The sequence below is a fragment of the Danio rerio genome, chromosome 5 (genome assembly GCF_052040795.2).
Source record: "Danio rerio strain M-AB ecotype USA chromosome 5, GRCz13ab, whole genome shotgun sequence".
NCBI lineage: Eukaryota > Metazoa > Chordata > Actinopteri > Cypriniformes > Danionidae > Danio > Danio rerio.
The window spans coordinates 34706132-34726976 of NC_141025.1; the positions used below are offsets into that span (position 1 = coordinate 34706132).

The 20845-nt window shown below is 35.1% G+C and overlaps 1 protein-coding gene across 3 annotated transcripts in view; it reads left to right on the plus strand.

Moving 5' to 3' along the window:
• Window positions 1-20481, plus strand: part of ttll11 (tubulin tyrosine ligase-like family, member 11) — a 55445-nt gene extending 34964 nt beyond the window's left edge. Inside the window, 5 exon segments of one of the 3 annotated variants that reach the window (NM_001100078.2) lie at window positions 3394-3474; window positions 3563-3799; window positions 5555-5661; window positions 14344-16283; window positions 16778-20469. In NM_001100078.2, the coding sequence (NP_001093548.2) occupies window positions 3394-3474; window positions 3563-3799; window positions 5555-5661; window positions 14344-14618 (700 nt within the window). In that variant the 3' untranslated portion in view covers window positions 14619-16283; window positions 16778-20469. 3 annotated transcript variants of the gene reach the window in all.
• The last annotated feature ends 364 nt before the right edge of the window (window positions 20482-20845 follow it).

Here is a 20845-nt window from a genome sequence, read left to right on the forward strand (position 1 = left end):
CAAATGAGTGACGGTTTGGACCCGGAAACAGTATTACATATGTCACCAACATGTCACCACTTGACTTTGTCAGACCTTGACAGGACAGTGTTTCCTCCTGGATGTTTTCCAGCTGTGGCGGCAGGCCTTTTTTACACAAATCTACCAACCATGGTGTTATTTCAATGACAAATGTTGTGAGCGCAGTTTTACAAGTCGAGATCGCATTTATGTAATAGCCTACAAGCATGTGAATCTCTTTGCTGGAGCGCCGATTTCCTCTGCTCGTGTACAAAAGTTCTTGCATGCCCCTTCAAATATACACTGCTCAAGCGCAGATCTTCTTTTGCGCTCTCAAGTAAACGCTGCTGTGTGATTAAGTGCGTTTATGTAACAAGTATGTCTCCAACATTTATTAGATTTGCTAGGAATATTTATGAATGTCTCTAATAGACCTACAGAGCTATATTAATGTATCCTAAAGTAAAATGAAACGGCTATAAGTCGTGTTTGCTGACCTCATGCATCACGCACCTGTCAAGTCAGCCAGTCAGTCAGTCAGCACGTAACTTTAAAGGGTTAAACAAATTATGCACAGCACTACTACGGTTACAAAAAAGTTTGTGCTATCTTGCAAATTATGTATTTAATTGTTACCTGTAACCGCTTGTACTGTATCTGGTTAACTCTTTATATTCTCATATCGCGTTTAAAACCATGTTGAAAACGTGGCGAATGCCACTTTGTTTACAGATTTAACGTTTACGGATTCTGCCGTTTGTCGTTGCTACAGTATGGCCATTGTCAGCTGTTTCTACAGACGCACGGCAGTCAAGTTTCAAAACAGTTCAGCTTTTGCCACTGTGTGGATTAATACTGAATTTGTGTCACTGTTTTTACTTTTAGTTAAGAATAGAGCAATAAGCTCATGTTAAACTGCATTGCTTTAATGCACTCCTGTATTGGGCTTAAACTCTCACTCTGACTACTTCAAAATTGTTGCTAAGCTGTGGTGGGCGATTCTCTCTGTCTCACACTGAACCCAGTCGACAAATCACAACATACTGGGTCATCGGACCAATCAGCGCAGATTAGCATTGCGCTAAGGAGCAGTTTGGGAATAAATGAATTGCTCAACGATTCATATCAGAGTCGCTGGGAAAATTTGGTAAAAATAAATGCATACTATAAGACAATGATTTGTTTTTTGACGTTGCATGCATATTAGACTTTAGTTGGAGAACCCCCAAAACCAAAATATGACCCTTTTTAATGCATAATAGGGCCTCCTTAAATAAATAAATAAAAAAACGTTAAAAAAAGTGAAACCGATTTATCTTGACCTGATTAAACTCTGATGGTGATGATAGTTCTTTTGTTAAAGTAAACGCATTTGTGATCATCCGGATTAAAGGTTGTCGTGTGAGAGAGAAGCCCCTTTAGAAACCTATCAGGAAAACCTATTAAGTGTGTTGGTTAAGTCGTGTCTCAGGCATTAGTACTTTTACCTTGTAAGTCTCCAGTCGTAACCTTCAGGTCAGAAGCCACTGAAGTACATCTACTCCGAGTAAAAGCTCTTTAAGTTACTTACAGCACTGCTGAAAAGCAATAATCTACACATAATAAACTGCTTTGGGTTCTCGTCCATCTGGTCTCAATGCACGTATGAGAGGGCCGCAGTTCGCTCGGTTGCCTTTGTGATTGTTAAATAATTGTTTTTCATTATGTTGTCCTTGGATGAGTGAAAGAGAAAGAGGTATTTAATGGGAGAAAATTGTTAGGCTTGTGGTTTTTCTGATGCTGTTCACCGAGAAAGGTTTTTAGTCCTTTGTTTGAAGTCCTCCATTCTCCTACTTGACAGATTTTATTTGTTTATGCATTATATTATCCATAAATCAATCACTACACTTTCCACAAGTTTTAAGTGTTTTTTTTTTGCTAGTGTTTGGCAATTTCATAAGTGACCTTCAGTTTTTCCTCTCCTTATCTACAGTCGTAAATGTTACAAAACATAAACCATCTGGAGATATGTGTTTGGTACAGGAGATAGAAGAAGAGAGTAACTGAAAATGACAATGTTTTCACTTTATACTACCATTGCCCATTTGTTTATGAAGTTCTATTACACTTTATAAACTAATTATTTCCAAGCTCGTTGTTTAAAGATTTCTAATCATGCGAGTCTTCAGAAAAGTGTGTGTGTGCACATAAAGTTAAAGTCAGAATTATTAGCCCCCCTGTTTTTTTTTTCCCCAAATTTCTGTTTAACGGAGAGAAGATTTTTTCCAACACATTTCTAAACATAATAGTTTTAATAACTCATTTCTGATAACTGATTTATTTTATATTTGCCATGATGACAGTAAATAATGTTAAACTATATATTTTTAAGACACTTCTATACAGCTTAAAGTGACATTTACAGGCTTAACTAGGTTAATTAGTTTAACTAGGCAGGTTAGAGTAATTAGTCAAGTTACTGTATGACGATGGTTTGTTCTGTAGACTATTAAAAATATATATAACTTAAAGGAGCTAATAATTCTGACCTTAAAATGGGTTAAAAAAATTAAAAACTACTTTTACTCTAGCCGATATAAAACAAATGAGACTTTTTGTGGAAGAAAAAATATTATCAGACATATTGTGAAAATTTCCTTGCTCTGTTAAACATTTTTTGGAAAATATTTTAAAAAGAAAACAAAACTTTAAAAGGGCGGCTAATAATTCTGACTTCATCTGTATAAACAAAATGACCCACTAGTGAGGACATTTCATTAGCCTTCATTAATTAATTGGGCATATAAATTAGCCATATTTTTATTCATATTTTATGATAGACAGTTGTTTATGTGAGGGTGGGATTTAGGGGTAGAGGCCAGAGTATCATTAACCTGAGTATCATTAATCTGATATAAAAGCAATGGAAGGCTATGTAATGTCACTACAGGGCTCGCAAAATTTCTGCCTTCTAATAGGCACTCTTAAGTTTTTGGTAGCCCAAATATAAATTTAAGTAGCCCAAATAGAAAATACATATACAATTTTGTATATTTTAATTGTCCCTGAATAAATGTCATTTTTAAAATCAATTTAATCTTTAATTCATATTTTAATTTAAAACATATGATTACTATATTTTAAACTCAGCTCAGGCTATTTCTGTATCCGAATCGTTGTATCAATGTGATCTCTGAGTGAGTGACGACAGTGCGGAGTGATTTCAGTACAGAACAAGCGATTAAACGGACAGAAACACTGTGTTATTTGGGAGGTAATAGTTTATATTGTGGCTTTTCTCCTGCATTGTTAACAGGTGGATTTATTGCTGCCATATCAGCAGCACAGTTCATACATAATTATCTGATTTGTGAGAGAATGTAAAGGCATTAAGATATATTTTACCTCCCACAGGCCCGCCGGGCAGTTGGAGATAGATCTTGATAGCCAGACTAAAAAAAAGCAAAGCCCCAGGACGTCGGGCTACTGAAATTTGTGACCCTTGCACTAAGATAGTAAAACAAACCTGTGTGTGTGTGTGTTTGTGTGTGTGTTGAGTTTAATATTTGTTTGTGTGTCACAGGTCAAATGCCGGGGGTGTTTCCCCAGAAGACGCTATTGTTGTGGAAACAGCAAGTGATGAGAAAGAAGGCTTGGCGGATTCACTTCCATCTTTGTGTTTAAAGCAAGTCTTCCCCAAATACACCAAGCAGTTTAATTACTTGAGGGTCGTGGATCGCATCGCTACCATATTCCTGCGCTTCCTTGGTGTCAAAGGGACCATGAAACTCGGTCCGACCGGGTTCCGCACCTTTATCAGGCAAGTCTTACGTTTCTTAAGCTCAGTAGGAAGAAAGCCACAGTCAGACACCGACCACTTCAATATTATTGCTGGTTCTCTGGATTTGTTATTAATAGGTGTGTTGTCAGTGTTTCTAAATCATAAATAAATATCAATTTAGAACATTTGTTTGCAGAAATGACAATAGGTCAGTATGAAATACTTGATATTTCAGATCATATATGTTAAGAAAAAAACATACATATTGTATGTAAAGAGTGAACATTGTAAACTATGTTCTACAATATTTCTAGAATAAATTATTGTCATTAAATGACACTACCCTTATTTGAAGTTTTAAAGACATTATTAGTAGTATTAGTATTATTATTAGTAATATATTCTTTTAAAATGTCTGGGTAAAAAACATAACCTTTTCCCTCTTTGAACACAATATATTTTATTTTTGGAAACATTTCAAATATTTTGGAACAATAAACATGGCAGGCTACTCTGCAGGGCCCTAAAAAGTCTTAAAAGGTTTTAAAAGGGAAAATCCAAATTTTAGGCCTAAAAAGTCTTAAATTTACTAAATGATTGTGTTTTAGGTTTTAAATCTTTTTAAACAGGTCTTAATTTTCCTTTGTTTATGTATAGCCTCTCAATCTGGCCAAAACCCATACAATCACCATCAATCCAAAAACTTTAAACAATTTTTTCAAAAATGTGATTTTTAACTCTATTTATTATAATGGTTTAATTATTTTCCCTACAATGACATTTGTTTTAAACTGCTCCATGTATTTACTGCTGAGGACACCGACCGGGACAGATTGTTGTGCATAGATTTTGTTTATTATTGTTTTTAAAACTTTAAAAACATTTGTGCATTTTTATTTTAAAAGAAAGGTTATGCTGGAAAAAAGTGTCTGGATACAAAAGCTTGCTTGTTTTTATACAATATTTAAAATATTTTGCTAAGAAATTTCAAAAATAATAAACTTTTATTAATAATATATAACTAATAATATTGAATATATTAATATATTATTAAATGTATTCAATTATAATATATATATATATATATATATATATATATATATATATATATATATATATATATATATATATATATATATATATATATATATATATTTTTTTTTTTTTTTTTTTTTTTTGATAAGGCAAATAGAAATAATTTCCATTTGGGCCATTTCACAAAATCCTCAGCCTTTAACCCTTCATGAGTCTAAACTTTCATTCATAATGGCCTTAAATGCCTTAAAATGCCTTAAAAAGTCTTAAAGTTCAATTGGTGAAACCTGCAGAAACCCTGAACTAATTCAAATGAATTATTGACTTCTGCTGTCTTTATTTGTTTTAAAAACACTGATTTTTTTTACAATTTAAAGCAGCATCTTTGGTGATCTTTTCTGCTGGAGACACTGTTGTCTTAAAATACAAAAAAAAAAAAAGTGTAAATAAAAAAATCTTACTTATTGCTTAGGAATGGTATAGCAAATTAAAGGTTTTAAAACCTTGACTTTTCCCAACTGCGGTATACCTTGAACACGGTTATCGTCATATGCCTCGATTATTATATTCTGAAAAAGTGTTTTTGCCCTTGGATGCATATTGTGCCAAAATACCTATTGTAGAAGAACTCCAAAACAAAATGAGCAACCTTTAAACTAACATGTGATTCTGCCTTCATAAGTGCCTCAGTGTTTTTCATCGTGAGAATAAGACAGCGTTCAGGTGTCATGTACTACATTAATTCAACATCTCCTTTAGGAACTGCAAACTGAGCAACAGCAGCTTCTCAATGGCGTCAGTGGACATCCTGTACATCGACATCACGCGCCGCTGGGCTGGAATAAACCCCGACTCCAGAGAGGCAGGCAAGCCAACCACCAATCATCATGCAATTTACAGCACATCTTTACTCCCGGGGCCGACACACAATCAAAAAGCTGTTAAACAGCCTCCGATAAAAGACACATTTGTGACTATTCATCATAGCGCATTTCTCTTGGCATGCAGTCATAAACGAGATCGTCAGGGGAGATAATTGATAAATAAATCCTTTATTTGCCCAGTACTTGTAAATTGGAAAAAATAGATGATTACATAATGCCACACAACCAAAACTTCAAGCCTCAATCCTTCATAATTAAATAATATAATTATATATATATATATATATATATATATATATATATATATATATATATATATATATATATATATATATATATATATATATATATATATATATATATACGTACATCAATAAATGTAAAATATATAAAAAGAAATCTTCACTTTAAAATGCTACTTTGGTAAATGGGAACATTTAATGTGCGTGTGTGCCAAAGTTAATGTGCCCACAAGTCATTTCGGCTTTTAAATGAGCACTGGTAATATTCCTTGTGATGGTGCATTAGGTTTGGTCATGCTAGCATCGTTTTCTTGGAGGAACGTATGAAATGAATAATGCATGGCAGGCCTTGCTTCTCCTAATCAAAAGACAGAATGAATATATACTTGAGTCTCTGTGCTCCTAAATGGCCAGAGTGGAATGATGTGAGCTGAATTCCGGAATGTTTCAGAAGGTTGCACTGAATTTGGTCATTAGCTCCTTGCAGTTGGGAATCAACACACAGAGAGAAAGAGAAGACTGTGTGGCGAGGGCAAAGTAATAACTGGTGGATAAGGTTGATATTTATAAATAATAGAAGGGACGGTTTAAAAAGAGGGGGATTGAACTGTTTATCCCCGAGGAGGAAAGCCTGAGATAGCGCTGCCATGATCTTCATTAATAGTAATACATTTACTCTATTGAGGAATGCTGACCTGACACTCGGACAGAATACTTAAATGTAGGAATGTATTACAGTCCAGTCTGCTTCATATGACACAATAATGCTGAATTCTTATTAGTCTGCTTAATGGGAGAGTTCCATTAAGAAAAGATGAGTTATTATAGCAATGCTGTTTTCCAGAAGGAGAATAAGGGTTATATTAAAGGGATAGTTCACCCACAATTGAAAAAAATGCTCAGTATTTACTCCTCAGGTGGTTCTTTCTTTTTTCTGTTGAACACAAAAGAAAAGCCTTTGGTGAATGTTGAAACTGGTAGTCTCTGGGATCCATAGTGGGGAAAAATACTATGGAACCCACTGGGGCTGGGTGATATGACAAATATTTCATATCCTGATTATGATGTACAGTTGAAGTCAGAATTATTAGCCCCCCTGAATTATTAAACCTACAGCTTAAAGAGACATTTAAAGGCTTAACTAGGTTCATTAGGTTGAGTAGGCAGGTTAGGGTATTTAAGCAAGTTATTGTATAACGATGGTTTGTTCTGTAGTCTATCAAAAACAAATTTAGCTTAAAGGGGCTAATAATTTTGACCTTAAAATGGTATTTAAATAATTTAAAACTGATTTTATTTTAGCCAAAATAAAATTAATAAGACTTTCTACAGAAGAAAAAAATATTATCAGACATACTGTGAACATTTCCTTGCTCTGTTAAACATCATTTGTGAAATATTTTAAATTCTCGAACCCGATTTGCTGATTGGTGTATGATATTCTGCAATATCAGAGCTCGTACAGCCTCCTCACCCTTGTGTATTACTCCACCCACATAGAGTGACAACAGATCAATACCACACTACAGTTTGACAAATATTGCAGCTGTTGGACAACATAATATACTTTTGAGGCCTTTTAGTTGAGAATGCAGTGGTTTAGATTGCAGCTATGCAGTTTATTCATAAGGATAGTGCCTATTTTAAATATTTATAATTTCTGAGACAGCATGTCGGCGGCCATTAGCCTGTCACTGAGCAGAGCAAAGATGGTTAATGTTGTCTATCCACAAGATGGGGACAGAGACCACATAATAACCCCTTAGAGGAGTAAAGATCGACGTATTACCAAACTACAGCTGATCAAATCATTTTAAAATTGGTCTAAAATTGCGACTAGACCGTATGCGACCAGCCGACCAGATGTGATGTATTTCAGTGTTGTCGAAGCAGAATCTTGTGTGCAGGATGAGAAATAAGATTTTTCATTATTTTTTAAGTAAGAAAAAAAGCCTCTCTCTCTTTCTCTCTTTATATATATATATATATATATATATATATATATATATATATATATATATATATATATATATATATATATATATTCAGTAATAAAAAATATAATTTTTTATGTTGTCTCCACATTCCTTCAAAAAGTTTTAGCGGTCTATGAGTTTCTAGTATTCATTCATTCAGCCATGGTGAACGCACGGAGAGTAAAGTCTCTTGCTTTTGCACTCCTTTATTTCGGACACTGCGAGAACAGCGTCTCTCCCATGGTGCTCAACAAAACGGAAAATTCTTTGCGACTGCCACAAGGGGGCGTATTCTGACAGTTGTGTCCAAATTTCGTGTGCAGTGGAAAGGTGGCTTAAGTCGATCTCTCTCTTTTGTATGTTGTAGTGCTGTATTTATACCATATAATTGTAGTGTGCTAAGTGTGGGATGGGACTCACATACGTATAAAATATATATACACACGTATATACACACACCTATAAAATATATACACACACACGTATAAAATATATGTGTATTTTGTGTTGGCCACGCTTTGTATAACCTTGAGTTTCAAAATACTAGATCTAAAATGATGTTGGTGAAGTACCAACTGAAGTTGGTGAAGCTGTTCTGACGTCAGCTGCAGATGTGAATAAATGGCGGAAGAAAGTAGTTCCTCATACAAAAGTGTTTTTAGACACTCCATGTTAGATTTTCTTTTTTCTTTTTTAATGTCTTTTTTCTATTGCACAGCCCTAGAAGTCACCAGTGTCCATCATTCTTCAAAATATCTTCTTTTGTGTTTAACAGAAGAAAGTAACTCAAACAGGTTTGGAACAAGTGGAGGATGTGGAGTACATGATGAGAGAAATGTCATTTTATGGCGAAGTATGCTTTTAATGAAACCCATTTTCTCCTTCTGGAAAACAGTATTGCTTTAATAATTGTCGCCGTCTCTTTTCAATGTACACATATTTCAGTCTAGCGCAGCACGCAGCCTGGGTTTTCTTTCTAGATTTTTTTCACAGCTTCATCGTGTCCACAGCGATGGCTCATTAACGCTCAGTATATGCAGTCAGACAAGTGATATGCATCCAACTTCAGGTCCAAACCCCCTGAGGGTCCCAGAGACCCTTAAAATCGGTAATAACAGCAAGTGGCTTTCTGTTGAAATGCACAGAGAGAATTTGACTGTTCTCTTTCTTCTTTTTAAATGTACAAAGTTTTTCCTCTTTAAGCTGAAGAAGTCTGCGTTTCTCTCCCTCAGCTCTCAGGCTCAGACGTGACCTTGAGAAACGGCTGCTGATGATTTCAGCTTGCAGATGAAGTTTTTAGCTGAAGCATAAATATCCTGTAATTAAGTTTTCATCAGCACTGAGACCGGGCGCACTAAATAATACACCGATGGAGCCCCATTAATTTATAAACAAGCAGAAGGGAAAATCTGCCATATGTACACTTCTGATTAAAGCGTCTTACTGCTTAGAAATAATGTCTCTAATTGCTTTTCTCAAATCTGTCCTTCTCCTGTCAGGATACTTTTTATCTGACAATAATGGCTTTCTTACATATGGGTTTTTTTGTTTTCCACAGTTTTTATTGCTGTTGGAGCAGTACCTGAATTTAGCGTTTGTACTGCTGGAACTGGGACTGATTTTTGGGGTAATAAATAAGTTCCTATTTTAGAGTAAGGTTTGACCTAATAGGAACTATATAAAAAGAGTACATTAGCTTCCATCCAATTTTTCCATCCAAAAATGTAAATTAACTTTCTGAGCAAAACTGGAATATCGCATAAAAAACATGCGAAAAAAGCAGCGTTTCCATACAAAGAGTCAAAGAAAACAGAATCGACACTTCCTGATCACCTGGCGTCAAATATCAGTAAAAACTGAATTTACTGTGGTAGGAGAAACTCCGTCAATCTTTTCTTCATTTAATAAATTACTTGTGCCTCAGAAGGCAAAGGCAGTGGCGTTATGAAGGCCTGAGACGCTGAGCACAGGTGCTCTGGACAGTTCTGGAGGTCATTAATAATCTAATAACACTAATACTGAGATAGTTAAGGCGTTTTAAGCCTCCTTTCCACTGCACACGACAAACGACAAGCGACAGACTGGAAGTCGTTATTTTTCAATGGGGAGCAGTCCGAGAGCTGCGTTGAGTTCCGATCATCTCCGTATGCTGAAAATTCGGATCCGAATTGAGCTGCGGATCCGTTGAAATATTTGAACTCCTGCGACTAGACCGTATGCGACCTGCTGACCGGATATGATGTATTCCAGTGTTGTCTAAGCAGATCAGTGTGTGCGAGATGAGAAATAGGAGTTTGGTTATTTTTTGAATTATAAAAAGTCTATATTTAAAAAAAACTTTTCTGTTCATAAATGTAAGTAAAAAGTAATAAAAATATTTATTTTTAATGTTGCCTTCACATTCCCTCAATATTTAAGCGGTCTATGAGTTTCTAGTATTCATTCATGTAAACGCACAGAGAATGAAGGCTCTTGCTTGTGCACTCTTTTATTTCGGACACTGTTGAAATCAGCTTCTCAAGACAACACTGAAAATACTAAGCGGCTGCCACAAGGGAGCGTATTCCAACAGTCGTGTCCAAATGTTGTGTGCAGTGGAAAGGCGGCTTTAGAATGACCAAAACTACATTTCAGATGTTTTACAATGTGCTCAGCCTGCTGGTTTGTCCATTCACAAACATTATCATCACATGATCTCTTATAACAAAATCACATGACCTTTTTTAATGCGCATACTGGAATTTGTGCGGTAAAAGTGTTTCCATCAGAGTTTATATCTCTTCTTATCGAATGGAAAAATTGTGGTACTCAGTTATGCACATACATTTTTTGTGTGTATTTTATGGTTTACATCAACCTTTTTTTTTTCATGCGCAAATCCAAAATTTGCATAAAAATATCTGGATGGAATCTTAGCTATTGACTGACTGTACTGATGCCATACAAAAAACAAAAAAAAAAACAGTATCTGGCATTTTTTAAAAAGTTGCGTAAACACAATTTACTAACATATTCCACAAACATGGAAAACAGCAATGGCCACATTCACCTTAAGGCTAAATAAGGCTCTTAACTTGCAGATTTAGGAGAAAGTCTTTGTTTAAATGTGGATGTAAATATCTGAAACTGTCTAAATAAAACTGTCCTAAAATGGAATCTTACTTGAAAAGAAAACATTTAAAAAATATTTGACCACAATGAGCTTTCAATAAGTTATCGACTAAATCACAGAGGTATTCCCATAAAGTCAGAAATGTACTTTAAAAATACAAAAAATTGGCAAAATATATTTAAAAAATATTTACGCAAATTTGTGTACTATAAATATAAATCAAGTCATTTTTATATACAGTTGAAGTCAGAATTATTAGCACCCCTTTTCATTTTTTTTTTAAATATATGTTTAAGAGAGCAAGGAAATGTTCACAGTATGTCTGATAATATTTTTTCTTCTGGAGAAAGTCTTATTTGTTTTTCTCCAATACAAACAGTTTTTAAATTTTTTAAAATAATTTTAAGGTCAAAATGATTAGCCCCTTTAAGCTATATTTGTTTTTTATAGTCTACAAAAGAAACCATCGTTACAATAACTTGCCTAATTACCCTAACCTGCCTAGTTAACCTAATTAACCTAGTTAAGCCTTTAAATGTCACTTTAAGCTGTATAGAAGTGTCTTGAAAAATATCTAGTCAAATATTATGTACTGTCATCATGGCAAAGAGAAAATAAATCAGTTATTATTAATGAGTTATTAAAACTGTTATGTTTAGAAATGTGTTGAAATAATCTGCTCTCCATTAAACAGAAATTGGGGGAAAAATAAACAGGGGCTAATAATTCAGCGGGGCTAATAATTCTGACTTAAACTGTATATGTTTTTAGAAATATGCTTAAAAGATAATGTATATACAAGTTTTTAGAATAGATTTGCAAAATTGTTTCTTAATTAAATGTTTTTATTTAATGTCTATATAACATCAAAAGCAAAGAACATCCTTCTAAAATTGAAATTGTTCACTTAACCTGCATTTTGCAATCTTTTTTTTGAATATTTTTTATATGGCAACATAATAATACACTCTACAAAGTTTCCATGAATAAATCTCTTGCAGAGACTCCTCCACTCCCCTACAGCCAATCACTTTGTGCATATTTAGTAATTGTCCTGACATCATCCATAGCAAAGAGGTCGACTCCATCCCTACAGTACTCTTAGCAAAAGAATTTTCTCTGTCCCTTAGTAAAAAATTAGTCTCAGCAGTATTGTGATTAGGTTCTGAGAGAGAACTCTTAGCTTTGGAGAACTCTTTGTGGGTATGATACCTGTGAACACAGATCCAGATTTCTTACTGTCAGTATAAATGCAAACTCTCTAAAGCCTGAGATTATCTGTAGTACCTACAACCACCTTGTTCAAAAGCCCCTAATAACATGTATTTTCTTGTCTGATTAGTGTGGAACTACTGCTGTTTATACTACTGATAATATTGCTCGGGTTTATTACTAAGAGTTAGAAGGCCTTCAAAAGCGCTGAACATTAGACTAGTGGTTGGCAGATGACAATACAGACAACAAAGTCCAATGGACTCGCATTGAAGGAAAAACCTGAGCCATAACAGAGACTTTTTTGAAGTTGGCATATACTTATTATATTATATTTAAATCAACATATTATATCATAACTTAGCATACTTTTTCTAATCTTTTAATGTGCTTCAATCCAGTCTTGCAAGTTAATCTGCCTCCGTTTTTTGACAAGCATCTTTAAATCCAATCAACAGCAAATGAGCACCCGCTCTTATTTTTTCCCTCCGATAATCCATTATACTCTGATGTACGCAGACATTAAGAAGAAGAGATTTGTCTATACTTCCCTTTTATCACTGAGCGAGCAGATTTCTTATCAATTTGACTGGAAAAATACATCTTTAATGCTTCAATAGCATAATATAAAACTGGAATAAAATCAGATAACAATTATATCACAAATTATGCTGATTTAAACTAAGATTTTGTTAAGAATGAAACGATAATTTCCAGACTGGCCAAGCTAATGCACGCTAAACCTAAAATACACACTAGCAAAACACATGTGTCTTTTCAGAAGGGAAGTGATTCGTTCATTTTGGTCCCGTTCACCCAGCAGCACAATATGGTTGTCAGTCCTGAATTTTTATTTAATATCTTTTTTTTCCCTACACATTTGGGTATTTTACAAGTTGTAACTGCTTGACGGAGGAAATTGCACAACTGTTCAATTTTTTTGTTTTGTGTCAAATATGATAAAACTTAGCAGTTTGGAGGTCACCATACATAAGTAACTGTTGCTATGGTTACCAGTGATATCCTCACGTAGAATACAATGATTTCAGTCTCGTTCATACAAACACAAGCTGTGTGTCCCAGTTCAGTGACTTTGAAGTAGTGACCTTTATAGTCCACAGTGGAAAACTGAGTATTGTTAAATGGGAAAATCTATAGTCTGGATGATTGCTAGCAGCCCAAACTGCTTCTACCGTTGATGAGCATTTTGAAAAGCGTCTAAATAGGCTCACCATGGTCCAAGTATAAAATAATCTATGAAACTGCATCTTGGTACAGTAAAATGTGTGTACAGCTGAGCTGTCTTTAACATTTGTATTATTAACCATCCGAGAAAGTTAAATCGAAACTTGCTTCCATTTTAAAAGTTTAATTAGCCCCTTTTGAATCCCCCTCATCAAATCCTGTTTTCTGCAGTGTGCAATAAATCTTGTGATAATCTCGGCCTAAAGGCACCATTTGCTGTATCTTCACCCAGAAAAGGAAGGACATATTTCGATGCCGTATTTAAAGGAGCCTACAATGTTTCAGTGATTCACACTGCTGGCTTAGTAAACTAAAAACAGATTTCCAGTTCTCAAAAAAAAAAAAAAACAGTGCTCCACTATCTACTTCACATTTCTTTAACATGACTATGGTGGGATCCTGATAACAAGCCAAGTCTTTAAAGGCATAGTTTACCCAAAAAATGAATTACAAAGTTATTTTGAGGAAAGCTGAAAACCTGTAACCATTGACTTCCATAGTAATTGTTTCTGGAAAATGATGGTTCCAGTAAATTTTTTCAGCTTTCTTCAAAATATCTTGTGTTTAACAGAAAAAAAATCAATTAATAAATGTTTGAAACCACTTGTTGGTGATGATGAGAATAGTGAGTAAATTTTCATTTTTGGATGAACTATCCCTTTAACAGTCCCCATTAATGTCCATTTACTCCATCTATTTCTCATATCATGAAATGGCATAATATTTAAATGATGCATTAAAACCAAAATATGACCTTTTAAAATGCTTTATAGGGGCTCTTGAACACCTATAAGTAACATAGTCATCAGTCCCAAACACTGACAGTGTGAATGTAACCTTTGATCACCAACTAAAACAAAGCTCTTGTCTGTTTCAGGAATGTGTCTTCAGGCATTTATTGAGGCCTTCTTCTACCTGGCAGCACGTAGGTTCAAGGCTTCACCCTTGCGGGAGCAGGTGCTCTTGCTGCTGGAGGTGTGTGAAGTGGCCCTTGAGGGCCAAAGTCCCACTGACAAGCCACGGCCACAGAAATCACACACAAACCACGGCCCTATGCAACCATCAGCGCCAAACACGTTCAGTTCTCCTGCACTAATACGCCGTCGGCACCAGCCGCTGCAGATCTCTGCTAAAGCCAACACAGACAACTGACAATCACACACACAGATACAGCCTTCTGAAGAACTCTCAGAAGGCAGCTTGATGTGCTTTTGGAAATAAAAAATAAAAAAAACTAAACAAAACTTAAAAGCAAGGTACAATGATCAAGCGAATTTCATCAAATATAAAAGCCTGGACAGAAGTGGACTTCAAAGGGAATCGTGGGTATTAAAAGGATAGTTTCAAACAACCAAGGCTCATTCTGAAAACATACCACTATATCCATTTCTGGAGAGCGCCAAATATGTCCCAGGAGCAACATTTTTTGCAGTTTTTGGTTTCGCAAATCCACCAGAGGCCGCTGTGTACGCTTTTTGAGATCTTAAATTTCTCTCACGGGTGCCATTTGCTCCTGCTTTTTTTCATGTAAACCCACCAGAGGTCGCTGTCGACTGACTGACTGACCGATCAACTGACTCACCCTCCTCCTGCCCTAAACGCAACCAATAGTGTTTTCAAAAGCACTGATTGACCCGCCAACCCACTTCCCTAAACCCAACATACAGTTTTAAAAAGCAATTCAGAAAAAGAAAAGCCCTCGTCTGATATTTACCACGTTTTACCACATTCTCACCCTGTTATTTACTTGTTTATTTTATTTTTTGGCTTCTGTTTTTGTCTTACCCGATTTCTGGAACCGTTCTTCACTGGACTCAAACCCCCTCGTCGTGGTCAACTCCTCTCTGTGTGTCAGGTCCACAGATGCACATGGTGAGCTACTGGACAAAAGCAGGAAAGCCATCCACATGGAGGTAATCAGTCCGCTGTTACGCGCGAAAAGAAAACAGCACCATATCGCCCCGGAGCATTCGTTTTCAAAGACCAATGCAGCTTCGGGTACTTTTGGCTACATCATTTGTGATCTCTAGAAATGTATATAGATCTATGTTTTCAGAATGAGCTTATGTTGGCTTAAAAAGTCAACATTTCCTGGTAATTTACTCACCCTAAGGTTATTCAATATACAGTTGAAGTCAGAATTATTAGTCCCCCTTCGATTATTTTGTTTTCTTTTTTTTAAATATTTGCCAGATGATGTTTAACAGAGCAAGTACATTTTCATGGAATGTCTGATCATATTTTTCTTCTGGAGAAAGTCTTGTCTGTTTTATTTCAGCTAGAATAAAAGCAGTTTTAATTATTTAAGACCATTTCAAGGTCAAACTTATTAGCCACTATATTAAGTTTTTTTTTCCAATAATCTACAGAACAAACCATCATTTGTCTAATTATCCTAACCTGCCTAGTTAACCCAATGAACTTAGTTAAATGTCACTTTAAGCTGTACAGATTTGTTGTAAAAAATATCTAGTCAAATATTATTTACTGTCATCATGGCAAAGATAAAATAAATCAGTTATTAGAGATGAATTATTAAAACTATAATGTTTCCGAATGTGTTGAAAACAAATCTCTCCATTAAACAGAAATTGGAGGAAAAAAAATAATCAGGGGGCTAACAATTCTGACTTCAACTGTATATGTGACTTTTTTTTGTTCTGTAGCATAAAGAATTGAAACCTGTGGTCCTGGTGATTCGTATAATTGCAGCCAATGGGTATACTCTTTTAAACATTTACAAACAATCTATATCAATAGCCATGGCTCCTGGCAACACAATTCTTTGTAAAGCGAACCAACTGGCCTGTGTGAGAAATGGGGTATATGCCGAAGCATGCTAATAGGACTTTTAACTTGCCAGTAACCTGGGTTAGGCGCTTCTGGCGAATTGAATGCCAATGCAAAATCCGGTGCGTTTAAGGCCTTTTTTCTTTAAAAAATCAGCGATCTCCACTAGCTGAGTGATATCCGATTTAAAGTGGGTCTCAGATTGTACAAGAAGCACTGCATTAAATTACATTTCCCCCGCCATATCTTTATAATATGAGCATTTATTTTACCCCAGTATATTCAAAGGAGCTTCTGCGTTAGCCTGCCGATTCTGACGGGCACGTGCGAGTAAACACCTTTTTGTCTCGTTTTACACTTGAGCAACTAAATAAATGCTAAAGTTTATTTAACTGAATGTATTTTATGACATTACAACATCGATGCTGTAAAAGGAACCGTATAAAATGGTAAAAAGTTCACAATAACAGCTCACCGGAAGTGTATTAGCATGGAAACAGCACTAGCTCGGCATATACCCTATTGAATGTTGTTTACAATATTATTAGCTTTATTCCACAGCATGGCCAGTTCTTGGTGCATATGCATGCCTTGTGCTAGTGTGTCCTTTTATTTGTTGACAAATGCATTAGTGTGTCACCAAGAGCCATGGCTATTGTATTGTTTTTATAGCAGGCAAAAATTGACTGCCATTATAAAAATGAGATTATCAGATTCAGTTAAAATCTTCTTTAATGTTCTACGGAACAAAAAAACAAAACTACATCTTGGATAACCCGAGGGTGAATTCACAGAATTTTCAGTGTTGGGTGAACTATCCCTTTAAGACTTGTATGGATTAATATAGTGTAATCAATATCTGTTATTGAAGTAAGAGCTAAAAAAGATTGATCCAATTTAAAAAAGAAATAATAATACATTTATTTTGCCATTATTTTAGGTGAGCAGTGTGTGACGTCTAATGGTTGCACATTGTGAACTATTTGCGCTCCAAGTTGATATTTTTCAGTAATATAACATAGAATTGAAAATACTGGGACAATCTCACACTGTGTAAGTAATTTTCAGGCAAAGGGCAACAAGAGAGATGATGCGCATCTTCAATGCTTTCCTAGCGATAAGAGAAAAGGATGGAAAGATTCCAGTGGATTAATAAAACTTCCTCAAGAGCCCTGTCTAGTGGCTCCACATGAGCTCTGATGACTTTTTTGAGGTTTTTCAGGAACCACAGAGAGTGAAAGCGTTTACTGGTGGCAATAGATAGAAGCATAGGCTTAAACCAAATGCCATACCATCAATTTTTTAACATGTCTAAATGCCAAGGATATTGAGTGAAAAATGCCAAGGACAAGAAATGCTTCATGCTAAACAAAGTTCAAGCTTGTTCATGTATTTCATTTTTATGCGTGCATTCAGTGAGTGTACAGTGCTTTCCAGGTATGACTGATGCCACTACACAGACAGATGTTGACTAGAGTCAGCATTATTAGTGTCTAGCGTTTCTTGTCTTGATATTTCTCAGTGCAGATTTCACTCAATATCCAGGGGTGTTGAGAATCCTAGTGGCGACAAATCGATTGTTGTGAAGAAGACTTACATTGGCTCTGTTGTTGCCTTTCAACTGAAAATTACAAACAAAAGCCGTACAATCTGCCACTGTATCGGTATTTTGAATTTCATGTTGTGTTAAAAAAAAGTGTAAGTGGTAAAACTTTCTATGAAGTGCCCACTATGAATCATTTATTAAGCATTAGCAAATAGTTCATCATTTATTAAGCATAAACTCTACATTAATAGACATTAGTAAGCAGCTTATAAAAACAGCTACAAATAATGACGATAAACAATATTATGATTATTGATGATTCATTTTTCATTAATAAAGTAGGTATTGCATTAGTTACATAATTTAGAATGAGCTTGTAAATAAGTGTTTCTCAACTATGTTCCTGGAGGACTACCAGCCCTGCACATTTACCATGTCTCCTTAACCAAACACACCTGATACAGATCATCAGTTCATTAGCAGAGACTGTAAAACCTGTAATGGGTGTGACAGACAAAGAGACATCCAAAACAAGAAGTGTTGGTGGTCCTCCAGGAATGTGGTTGAGAAACACTGTTGTAAATAATTTCTAAAAATGTCAAATGAACATTTATACATGTTTCAGGCATATAGTATTTTATTTTTTTTTGTATTTTGACACCTTTTATTCAGCAATGTGTAGACTGCATAGAAAATGTATTTTAGATTACATTGCAAAGTTTTATTTTTCATTTAATACAGTTTAACAACATAATTTTTATATCTTAGATTTTTTTTTGATAGAAACCATAATCTCAATCCATAAATCACAATTATTTATGGTCTTTCTAGAATACAACTGAGCCTCTAATTGTGATTTATAAGGCATTTATTTTAGATGAGCTCACAAAACTGCATGAAGTAGTGTTGATAAACGCAAGAGTAACTATTACTATATGCCTGAAAAAGGTGCATAAATGTCAAATTCAATAGTTTATCACCTTAAAAACATCCAACTACTCTTAAATAAGTGGTTTGTAAATAATTCAGCACTTATGCCTCATTCACACTAGCAGCGACTTTGTAGCTGCCTGTCGCTCTGGGTGGCGACCTACTGCAAACGCTGGTCTGTGTAGGTCTACAGCCAGAGATACAACCGGCCTCTGAGCGAGAAGAGAGAGGATCATGTAAGCTCTACTGGTGACGCTCAAGCAAGTCGCTCTTCATTTGCATAAAGTTGAAGGATTCTCAACATTGTAGCCTTGCTCCACACGCCCACTTGGTCCCCAACGATAGCTTTTGCTCACAGAGGTTGAAACTCTCCGTTGAAATGAACAGTCACTCGTAGTGTGAATGAGGCTTTTAGTAATGGAAAATTAATCTTTAACAAAGCATTATAATACAATTATTAGACATATTATATATGTTCCTGTAAATCAAGAATACAGCATTTGTGGCTGCATTTATAAACTGCATATTTATGTCTGTTAATGTAGAGTCAAAGCTTAATAAAAGTGGAATAAACTATTTGCTAATGCTTAATAAATGTTTGATAGTGTGCAGTTATGTAGTGTTACTGTTGAACCATCAGACGTCCAGCACTGAGCACTTAAAAATAATAGCAGCTCCCATTATCCACAGTTTTTTAAATAAAATAAATCTGCAACATATTTTAGTAATAGACATTATTTACATAATGTTAAGCCATACACGTCTTAATACCCAGCGTACTTTTAGATTAAATCACTCGAGCGACAGCTCAAGTGGAATAGTTTATATACAGCCAGCCTGATCTCACGAGGAAACAGAACTATTCTGCAGTCGTACGAAAATGTACGATTTTAAAAAGTAGGTGTGGGACCCAACCCCACCCCTAATGTCTTTGGGGGATAAGCAAATCATTCTAAATTGTACAAATAAGATTATACGAATTCATGCGAATGAGCCACTAAATCAAAAGATTACCAAGTGCTGTGAGATTGTTGATACAGCTCAGATGGAGATCTTTCCTCCACCACAGCACACACAAACATGTACTGTAACAGATGATATGTATGTATGTGTGTTTGATGCCAGTAAACTGACACTCTTTGCACTTGTTTCAGTGCTAAATGCGCAGAAGAGCATGTGACTTGATTTGCGTTGCTCGTTTATGGTTACCTTCAGGTAATGTAGGGAGTATTTTGTGAGAACCAATCGCTATCACAGTGGGTCCGGTGTTTCATGAAGGGAGGGATAATGTCATAACACCACTTCTCTTCAGAAAAGCAGCTAATAATCTCAAATGGCCACCTTTAACTAGGCAGAACAACACCTAGTGGCCTTCTGTTGAAATGGTGTTAACACCAGGACATGGCACCAAGTGCACTCAAAGTTTACTAAGTTATGTTTATAATTTGTATCTGTAGAGATTTGTTATTATTTATTGTTTTATTGTCCACTTAACCAAGTCTGTCACTGTCGCTTTATTGAATTGACTGAACTGCTCCTGCATGTAGAAATGATGACGGAAGGGGGAAAAGAAGGGTTTGCTGTGGTTTAATGCAAGCGGAGGTTCTTGCAGGATTAGCAAATATTTACATGGATCAATTAACCCGCATTTAATATCACATCGCAGCTGCAGACATGTACACATTAGGCTTCGACTGAGATGTCATTTTCATGGTCATGTTGAATAAACACTGCATTAAAAACAAGAAATTCTTTGCAAGTTTCCTTTTGTGTGTTTTAGTGCTTATACTTTTCATGTGTAAAACAGTAATATATGGAAATGTTATTGCAATTTAAAAAAATAAAACTTAAAATTTTTATTTACACCACACAAAAGCTGAATAATGTTTTCTGATGATGTTTGGGTTGTTAGGTACATCTGGGATATACAGTTGAAGTCAGAAGAAACGTAATTTATTTTTCACAAATTTCTGTTTAACGGAGGGAAGATTTTTTTCAACACATTTCTAATCATAATAGTTTTAATAACTCATTTCTAATAACTGATTTATTTTATCTTTGCCATGATGACAGTAAATAATATTAGAATAGATATTTTTCAAGACACTTTTAT